The sequence below is a fragment of the Ranitomeya variabilis genome, chromosome 2, assembly GCF_051348905.1.
Source record: "Ranitomeya variabilis isolate aRanVar5 chromosome 2, aRanVar5.hap1, whole genome shotgun sequence".
Lineage (NCBI taxonomy): Eukaryota > Metazoa > Chordata > Amphibia > Anura > Dendrobatidae > Ranitomeya > Ranitomeya variabilis.
In genome coordinates this window covers 609429702-609440439 of record NC_135233.1, presented here as the reverse complement: position 1 = coordinate 609440439, position 10738 = coordinate 609429702, and the positions used below count along the sequence as shown (strand labels likewise).

Below are 10738 nucleotides of genomic sequence, written 5' to 3'. Positions count from 1 at the left end.
GAAGACCAAGGAGATCTCCAAACACCGTGAAGACCATGGAGATCTCCAAACACCGTGAAGACCATGGAGATCTCCAAACACCGTGAAGACCATGGAGATCTCCAAACACCGTGAAGACCATGGAGATCTCCAAACAGCACCTTGAAGACCAAGGAGATCTTCAAACAGCACCATAAAGACCAAGGAGATCTCGAAACACCACCATGAAGACCAAGGAGATCGCCAAACATCACCATGGAGACCAAGGAGATTTCCAGGAACAAAGTCAGGGACAAGGTTGTTGAGAAGTACAAGTCAGGGTTGGGTTATAAACAAATATTGAACCCTCAAGAAAAACAGTGAAAATCCAGGTTGTACACAAAAATTGCCAAGGGGGTGAATACTTTCTCCATCCACTGTATATCATTATACTTTGGTTTTCCTATCTGGTGGCTTTATTGTGCACGGCCCCATAGTTACAGATGTCTTACGGACACATGTAGATATGAATGCTGCTCCTAAGAACATGACGCTCGGGTTATACAGCGTTAAGCCGACAATAAGCAGAAATTAGTTGACTATTCTTTTATGTTTTCTCGTCACGTTTATAATTAAAAAAGGTAACAATTACACAGGTCAACAAAAAAAAATTTTTTTTCTGGTGTCCAAAATATTTTAATGAATTTGGGGTATTTTTGGGGTGCTGATTCTGAATATGTCATCAGTTTTGCCAGATTGGCTCAAGTTTTTGAGATTTTTGGTATCTTATTTATAGCACTTGTTGGTAAATGCGACGCATCATCTCATTAATTTCTTTGGATTAGTACTTGAACTGAGCAGTTCTCAATATAGTTTTGTGTTAATTAGTGTTCTAAAAGTTTGTTCATAGCTTGATTTTTGCACTAACTTTATGTTGTTGTCGTCTGTTTTCCAGTGAAAAGCATGAACTCATCAAGAAGAAGTTGTCTTAACGATCCAGACTCATTCTGTTACATTTGTGGTGAATACACACTGCCAAAACATAGAAGAAACATAACAGACTTCGTAAAAAAAGTGTATTTTGCCTATTTTGGGGTTATGCTTGGGGACCAAGACAAGTTTTGGGCACCACACATAGTGTGCAAAGCAGGTATCGAATTATTACGAAAATGGAGCAAAGGACAAAGAAAAAGCTTCAAATTTGGTGTTCCAATGGTGTGGAGAGAGCCAAAAATCATCATGATGACTGTTATTTCTGTGCAGTGCAAGTGCAAGGATTCAATAAGCATAAGAAACGAAAATGGGAGTAACATGGAATCTGCAAGAAGGCCTGTCCCTCATTGTGAAGATGTGCCTGTACCTGTGTTTACCATAAATAACAGTCATCATGATGATTTTTTGGCTCTCTCCACACCATTGGAACACCAAATTTGAAGCTTTTTCTTTGTCCTTTGCTCCATTTTCGTAATAATTCGATACATGCTTTGCACACTATGTGTGGTGCCCAAAACTTGTCTTGGTCCCCAAGCATAACCCCAAAATAGGCAAAATACACTTTTTTTACGAAGTCTGTTATGTTTCTTCTATGTTTTGGCAGTGTGTATTCACCACAAATGTAACAGAATGAGTCTGGATCGTTAAGACAACTTCTTCTTGATGAGTTCATGCTTTTCACTGGAAAACAGACAACAACATAAAGTTAGTGCAAAAATCAAGCTATGAACAAACTTTTAGAACACTAATTAACACAAAACTATATTGAGAACTGCTCAGTTCAAGTACTAATCCAAAGAAATTAATGAGATGATGCGTCGCATTTACCAACAAGTGCTATAAATAAGATACCAAAAATCTCAAAAACTTGAGCCAATCTGGCAAAACTGATGACATATTCAGAATCAGCACCCCAAAAATACCCTAAATTCGATGAAATATCTTTGGCACCAAAAATGCTGTTGACCAGTGTTATCACATCCAGGGACCCTAAAGTGCATCAGACAAGTCATGAGAGGGACCGGGGAGAGTCACCTACGCCCTTGTCCTATCGCCCCATGAGTGGACAGATTGCTGCTTTCTACAAACTCAGTACACTAATCTGCTGAAATACTCCACAGACCGTCATTACCAACATCATAGGAGCCCATAGGTCACTGCCTCCTGCAAGAGCAGCACATTCTTCTCCCGCTGCTGCCATTATCATCCGATTGGCTACAGGCAATTACTTCATTAAAGGGTAAAAATAATACCCTTAGTGATCCACTAGAGGTCGCTTCCTCCAGGTTTGGCTAAAGAAGTTGCAAGTAAGTTTAGAAGGGTCAGAAGAGTAGAGAAAGTGACTGGTACTGGCTGACCGTGAAGTGGGGATGGCGGTATACTACATGTATCCCTTTTGGCATGAGTTGTGTTTGCAGGGGTGTCCTAAATAGCACCATGACTTTGGCTTGTTAAGTTTCAGATGTCCCGACACGTTTGACCTTTTCCTCAATCAGTTCACACACAATGCAGCATTAATGTCACGATTTATATCAGACGGTATAAGTTAATACATTAAAGATATATCACAATATAGCCCGTAGTGTCATCCATCACCCATGGGTTCAAAGCTTCAAGATGTCCACAGGTTTTCAATAGCTGTAATAAAGAGCTGAGGGTCCAAAGTTGACCCAATGACGTGTGATAGTTTGGGAGTTTGGGGGGTCCAGAGGTTTCTTCTCTGGTTTGTGCCATGGAAGACAATGAAGAATACGTAATGGGCTCGTGTACCGGCAAACTCCATTACTCTCGAGGAACCTTCTCTTCCAAGGAATGTGTGGTGTGACCTCTCTCGTATATCTTTCTAGGCGTCCATTTACCATTTAGTGGCGGCAATTGAAATTAAGGGGTTCATAGACTTTCTATATTGCACGTTTACCCAGTCGCTGCGGTTAATACATTACTAAGTGTCTATTTATTGGCAAGATAAAATTTTATGGCAGTGTTGTTAAGAGAGAAGCAGATTTAGTGTTATCAAAGGCTACGGAATATTTTCCAGGCGTAGTCAACCTGGACCACCAAAGAGCTAAGGAACCAGCTTAATGGCGGCTCCAGAGAATATCTGGCCACAAACAATGGCAGAGGGCACCCACCGCTTTTCATGGCGTTGTAAACCTAAGGTTAATACTTTGCAACTTTGGGTTGTTTTTGATCAATTGGATCCAATATGTTGGGTTTGGAATCACAAAGGTTAGCCTAAGTCTTAGAATCAAGACGTCCTCAAGTCTCCAGGATAAGGTAGGTATCGTCTCTTGAGTTTGGCCACCACACAGTGTGAGTAGACTGGTCCTATTTGGTCATTGTTCTCCAATAAACTAGTCGTAACGACACTAAGTTTGTCTCTGATGGCTTCAGAAGTTTCCAACCTGTCCACCAATTGTTGAATATTCTCAACGTCTTTGTGTCACCAGGTGAAGAACTTAAAAAAAAAACCAACACCAAAAAGTCAGGCATGGAACGCCGACCACGATGAAGAGTAGAAGTCTTCACTGGAAATGATCTCAGTGTTCCTTTCTTCATCACTGTCTTCGTCACTGGAAGGTTCAAATTCCGGCATTTCTCGTTGGGTCCTGTCCGGTTGCTTCCTTTTATCTTCCTCGGCTATTTTTTCGGCGATCAGCTTTCGATGACACAGAGCACAGACTCTCAGAGGCTTGGAAGACAAAGACGGGATCAAAAACTTGTTCTGGGAACAATGTTGGCATACTACAAATCCGCAGTTGCGACAATGGTGCCTACGAGTCAATGTGGTGAACTTGGTTTTGGTGCATCTCATGCAGATATCGGTGGCTTTATCAGGTATCCATGGTGCCGCGTGTCTGGTGGATGCTCGTCTTCCAGTCTTGGCCAAGAGCCTACTGGAACATTCCTTGATGTGACTGATCCACTCTTCCCGTTCGGTGTAAGAGGCAGCACAAACTACAAAAGACTTCTTGGAGGTCTTTAGCATCCACCGGTTCTTCATGTCTCCACTGTCATCAAGTGTCTCTGTGGTCACGTCTTCCAAGGGAATGATGTGCTGGCAGCTGTACTTAACCTTACTTATCATAATGGTTCCATAGACGAGGATATCATTGAAGAGAAAGAAGACCCTTGGTTTGGGTTTCTTCCGACATTCCTTCGTCAATATTCCTTCACCTACAAGGACTCTTCCTGGCAAAGAGAGAGGTTGGCCAGCAGCACCAAAACATGTCTCCACAGCTGCTATCCTCTGGCTGTTGATTTCTGTGTACGCAAGGTGATCCACCATGTTTTCTGGTATATCTGAAAAATACAGACTCAGATTAGATAGGCATCTATAGAGAAAGATATATGTCCTTTATATACCCACTATACAGCTGAGGTTTCTTCAAGTAACAGATGATAGATGAAAACCCCAAATATCATGAATTTCTTTTTTCATGTTACCCAATTATGCAATGAATCCAAAATTGTTGTCCATTACATAATTTGTATCCACATTTCACCACTTTTGCCCTCTGATGCTCTGCCTCTAATTTTCAGTTGTGTCTGAGCTAGTGGGTGGAGAAGTGCTGCTATGATGTCTGACATACACACAGACAAGAATGATTTCTTCTCTTCTGTCTCTATGTAACACATGTTCAAAAGCAGCAGTATGGATAACATTATACATCAGTACTAAGCAATGTAGTTATGAATCCAGCTCTGGGGTGAGAAATACTTATTAGAAAGCAGCAGCATGGAGGACATTATACAATAGTACCGAGCAGTGTAGCTGTAAATTCAGCTCTATTGAGATAAAACTTATGCTGCTTTCTAGTAATAAAGAATATAATACAACAGTACTGAGCAGTGTAACTGAATCCTGCAATGGGGGCGAGAAATGCTTACTAGAAAGCAGCAGCATAAAGGTCATTATACAATAGTATTGAGCAGTGTAACTGTGAATCCAGCTCTCAGTGAAAAATGCTAACCAGAAAGCAGAAGCATGGAAGACATTATACAATAGTACTGAGTAGTGTAACTGTGAATCCAGCTCTGGGTGATATAAAACACTTACCAGAAAGCAGCATCCTAGAAGTCACTATTTGGTAGTACTGAGCAGTTTTACTGAGAATCCTGTTCTTGCAAGAAAGCAACAGCATAAAGGACATTATTAGTGATGAGCAAGTATACTCGTTGCTCGGGGATTTAGTTTTCCTTGCCGCAGCTGAATGATTTACGGCTGCTAGACAGCTTGATTACATGTGGGGGTTGCCTGGTTGCTAGGGAATCCCCACATGTAATCAAGCTGTCTAGTAGCCGCAAATCATCCAGCTGCGGAAAGAAAAACTAAATCTCCGAGCAGTCATAAATACTCGGAGACCACCCGAGCGCGCTCTGGAAAACCCGAGCAACAAGTATACTCGCTCATCTCTAGACATTATACAATAGTACTGAGCAGTGTAGCTGTTAATCCACCTCTGGGAGTGATAAATGCTTACCATATAGCTGCATAGAGGACACAATACAATAGTATTTAGTGAGTCCAGCTTTGGGGTGAGAAATGCTTGCCAGAAAGCAGCAGCATAGAGGACATAATACAATAGTACTGAGTAGTGTAACTGTGAATCCTGCTCTGGAGGTAATAAATGCTTACTAAAAAGCAGGAGCATGTGAGGGCATTATACAGTAGTACTGAGCAGTGTAACTGTGAATCCAGCATCATAGGTCTACATGCCCTCTATGGGAGATATGTGATGGCATAAACCAACAGGATGGCGGCATTGAAGCGCCTTCTCTATGTACACTCCCGACTGCATACCTATGCCTGGTATGAAGCAATACATCCAAAATTACTCTGTGGACCAGGGAGGGAGGGAGAGAGGCCATTACGTAACATAACAGTAAAGTTGTGAAATAGTTTCCCTACAATATATCAACAGGAGATGACCTGGCAGCAATAACAGATTATAGGGGACGGGCTGACGCAGGGTCTCAAGTATTGATCATGGGGATCAGAGGAATCTGGATTTTCTTATGATAATGAAATAGCTGATAACAGAAAGCAATAGCTTAGACATAAAAAGAAGATGCACAAGACTGGTGTATGTGGCACCATGTGCAGAGACTGAAGAGTCAGCCCACACGCAGGAAAGTGTGTGAAAGCCGAAATTCAGGGTCGGAGTACGGAAGTCGGGTGCGTCTGTCGCTGAGAAGGTGGTTTACCTCAAAGAGAGCGATGGTCGGGGAGGAAGCGAATGCAGACTGGTGATGAGCAGCTCAGTCCAGAGGTGGGGGGTCCTACAGTATCTCACCATCGCATCTCACCCGGACCCCAATATAATCACTGGGGTCTGACGGGTGCTGCGGGGATCCAATGGGTCACTATCAGTCAGAGGCTAAGAAACATGTGTGATCAAAGTCAATCATGTGATACTGAAAGACCCTGTACCCAATCTCACCATGTGCGATACTGCGTGCTGAGCCCTGTACCTAATCCCACCATGTGTGATACTGCATGCCGAGCCCTGTACTTAATCCTCCCTATCTATAGCTTGTTTTTCTGCCCTCTCTGAGAACTTAGATGCTTTCCCCCTCTCCAAAACTTCCTATTTAGATGCATGGAAGAGATCTGCCGCATGTAGATACACCCTTAGGGTAAAGACTGATACACTGTATTCCTGCACAGCTCGGAGAGCAGTCAGCCCCTCACTCGGACCAGTACAGACTTGCTCAGGGTAGCCCTTCCCTGCCACATCAGCGGCGTCCTGAGCCAGCGAGCCCCTATAGTGCAGACATTCCTCGCCGGGTTCTGGGCATGACGCCTGACCACGAAACAAAACAAGAAAATGACTTTTTTTTTTCTTTAGCAGCAAAATTTCCTCCCCTTGTTCCATAGAATTATTTCCAGGCTCCGGACTTAACCCCTTCTACCCTGTAACAGAAAGAATGGGTCCAGACACCCAGCACACGGGGTCTGTCTGACTTCCCAAGTCTCCCGTGACTTTCCTTATAAAAAGTTTTAGTAAACTTTTTTTCTCCACTTTTGAACTTTTCCCAGAAACTTTCCGGATTCCATTTATCTATAGTAAAAATCTTTCCCATAAAAGGAGAACGAGGAAAGTGTCGCATGGTCCTCCGGTGACCTCACGTTAATCGGAAACAGGGATGACCCCAGGAACAGAAACCAGTGCGGGCCCCCGTAGTCCTGGCTGAAGCTACTCTGGCAATCAGGGCTCAGATTATCCCAAGCAATTTCCTGCGAAATATCGGTCACCCCCTCATCCTCATTCACACAGCAGGGACAGAAACATTTAAAGGGATTGTCTATCTTTCCTTGCATTGTCCTCAACAAAAATCTGATTATAGAAAGTCCTGATCCTGTGATCAGCAACAATTGGTTGGGTTCCCTGCAGCGCCACCACAGGGGAAATAAAGTATTACACAGCTCTATGTTCTGAGACAGAAAATCCCATTTACTAAATTTACTAACCCCTTTAATCTACTTTTTCCCAATCTTCCCCCTATCTATGGCCACTTCCCTGGTCTATTTGTCAGTTTTCCTTCACCCTTGTGGATTAGTTTATAGTCTGTTGATACACTGACTTTTCTTGTTGAATTTCTATTTATATACAACAACCAACCTGACAGAGTAGGGCAGCAGTGTAAAGCATGGCAGAGAACAAGTGACAAAAAAAAAAAAGAAAAAACATTTATAGTCAATGAATCTTTTGTATCGTAATATATTGAGGAAGTTGCAAATAGTTACATTTAGTTCAGAGAATACATTTCCATCCACAGGGGGTGGGGTGTGTGTGTGTGTGTGTGTGTGTGTGTGTGTGTGTGTGTGTGTGTGTGTGTGTGTGTGTGTGTGTATGTGTGTGTGTATGTGTGTGTATGTGTATATCACTAGGCGGGCCGTGACCTGCAGCAGCTGTGAGACTACAACTCCCAGCATGTCCAGACGTGTACACTTTGTATCTTGCTTGGAATTCATGCATTCAGATAATTCTACAGAACTTTACAAAAAACTTTAAGAAAGTTTTAGAAAGATACAAACTTTTTTTCTACTTTATGAAACTTTCTGAAAGTTTTAGAAAGACACAAATAAACTTTTTCCAACTTTCTGAAAGTTTTAGAGACACACGTAAACTTTTTCCCAGTTTATAAAACTTTCTGAAAGTTTCAGAGACACAAAAACTTTTTGCCCACTTACCGGAGTCCTGCTCTTCTACTGGAACCAGTCACCACCAGTTGCACATTTCATTGGGTTTTCTTCTGTTTCTGGCCTCTGGCTCTTCTGACACCACCCTGCCCTGATTCTTATAGTGGGGGGACGGTCGGAGGAGGGGGACTTGGCTTCTCTTTTGGCTAATGCCGCCCCATTCTTGCATACATTTTTTTCCATCCCGCCCACAGTCAGCACATTACTGACACCCACATGGAGTCTGACCTTTGTCTCCTGGGTGTCACGTTTCAGCCTCAGTAGATGATGCCTCTGTCATATGAGGAATTTTCTTATTTTACTTGTGCATATCGGACAAATCCTTAAATAACAATTAATAAAGAATAACTATGCAATTACTCCTCACGTCACAACTGATCAATGATGGAATTGCAAATTAACAATGCTAACCACTGAGCCAGCATTGGTTCATGCTTTGTGACTCCTTTATGGAATTGCTATTTAAGCAGTGCCCACTATACAAGTGTAGGTGGATTTAACCCTTAATGTACTTTGCACAAGATCAGAAAAAAAATATTTATCTAACAACAGCGTCACACTTGGACAGAGGTTGTGAGCGGTACTGCAGCCGAGTCCCATTGAATTCAATGGATATGGTCGCATCGACCATAATGCAGCTCTAGGACTGCGGGGCCATTTGTCTAATCCTGGAAGTATTGTGATATTTCAGAAGGGATGGATGCACCATACCCAGACTTGGTAGGCAACTGTTAACACAATACCTAATGCATAAAAGGGATGTACTCCTCCAATTAACAGCTCATAAAATGCATTACTCGCTAGGGGGCGACACTGAGCACAGGTCAGAGGGACTAGATCTGGAAGATCCGTTCACAATGCTAGTATTAATAAGGATCTGCCCCCGGGCTGTTTACTGTGTCATCAATGCTGGGATCACAGGTGATGACAGTTGCCCTTTAAGCCATTGTATTTACCATACAGTGAATTTCTGAGAAATGAGTAAAGACTCCTCACTAAGGAGGGCACTGTGACGAAAGGGAAAAACCTTTCCCAAAACCTGTGGTAGGAGGGAGAAAGCGTGATAACCGTGCATCATGGTCTCCTCCAGGGTCGGCGTTAGGGGCAGGCTAACGAGGCATTTGCCTAAGGCCCCCACTCCCTTTCTCCGGAGATCACACTACTTGACAATAGGATTATTTCCAAAACAGGAGGTTATTCCTTATCCATTAGATAAGAGAATAACTTCCTGATCATTGGGGTCTGATGGGTGGGACCCTCCACTTATCCTGGGATCCGGACTGTGCTTGTTCTCCACTCATTATCTATGGGACTGACAGAGAAAGCCGAGTGCAGCGCTCCGCTATAATCAGCAGTCCTATAGACAGTGAGTGGAGCAGAGGCCGCGCGTGCATTCAATGTGGCCTGGGGTCCACTTCCTGGGATAATTGGGGGTCCCACTGATTAGACCCCCAGTGATCACTAAGTTATCCTCTGTCCTATGGACTAACTTCCTTCCCTACAATATCCAAGACGAAAGACAGGTCGGAGACAGGAGCGAAGTAACAGGAATCGCCCCAATACTCCGGTTGTTAACTCAACATCCACTCTTTAAGATTGGGCGATTCCTCATCAAAAGCGTGCTGCAGCATTATAGGTGCTGGAACTTACTTTCTTTCACTTCCCAGCATGCATTGCTCCTGACAGTCTAATGTCTCTTGCTCTCTCTTATGCCTGTATGCAGTTTCGACAGACAGGAGCAAAATGACAAATCCACAACACATGCCCTCAATACAAAATGACATCAATGTGGAGAGTACGTCAGCGCTGGGGTCACCGTGTGTGTAGGGGGCTCAGGAGCTGAAGACTCTTACATTACAGGTATCTGTCACCAGGGGTGTAACTAGAGTCTGATGGGCCCCGATGCAAAATTTGGACCTGGGCTCCGACCTGCATATTGGGCAACTGTATGGGCACTTGTAACATTCTAGATCCTAAAAACATGAATGTTCATCCCCCATGTAACAATGTCCCCCATCCTGGTCCCTTCCTATAATAATATCCCCAATCCTGGGCTCCCACCAGTAATACTGTCCCCATCCTGGGCTCCTTCCATTAATACTGTCCCCCATCCTGGGCCCTTGCAGTAATAATGCCCCCTTCCTAGTATAACGACCCCCATACTGGGCCCCTTCCAATAACAATGTCCTCCATCCTGTCCCCTTCCAGTGATAATGTCCCCCATCCTGGGCTCCTTCCTGGTATAATGTCCCCCATCACATGTCCTTTCCGTTCTTCTCCAACACATATTAAAAAGATACAAATGATTATTTTTACCTTCTCGGCCCCCATGACGTTCGGCGTCCTCCACTGTCTGAGCGGTCGGCAGTATTTACTGCAATGCAGGGAGCCGGCGGTCTCATGTCCGCTGAACGTGACGTACATCCAGGTGAAGTTGGTCCTGTTCTCTGGGCAACAGGACCTACTTCACCTGGATGTACGACACATTCAGCTGACATGAGACCGCCGGCTCCCTGCATCGCAATACTGCCAACCGGTCAGACGGAGGAGGACGCCACACCTCATGGGGGCCGGGAAGGT

General features: G+C 43.8%; 1 protein-coding gene across 1 annotated transcript; it reads right to left on the bottom strand.

Annotated features, from left to right (window-relative positions):
* Positions 1-2460: 2460 nt before the first annotated feature.
* Positions 2461-8596, bottom strand: PLEKHF1 (pleckstrin homology and FYVE domain containing 1). The gene is made up of 2 exons (XM_077288709.1): positions 8150-8596; positions 2461-4254 (listed from the first exon to the last, which is right to left on the bottom strand). Exon 2 carries the CDS (start codon positions 4238-4240, stop codon positions 3437-3439), a length of 804 nt encoding a protein of 267 aa, XP_077144824.1. The 5' UTR covers positions 4241-4254; positions 8150-8596; the 3' UTR covers positions 2461-3436.
* Between the last annotated feature and the right edge of the window lie 2142 nt (positions 8597-10738).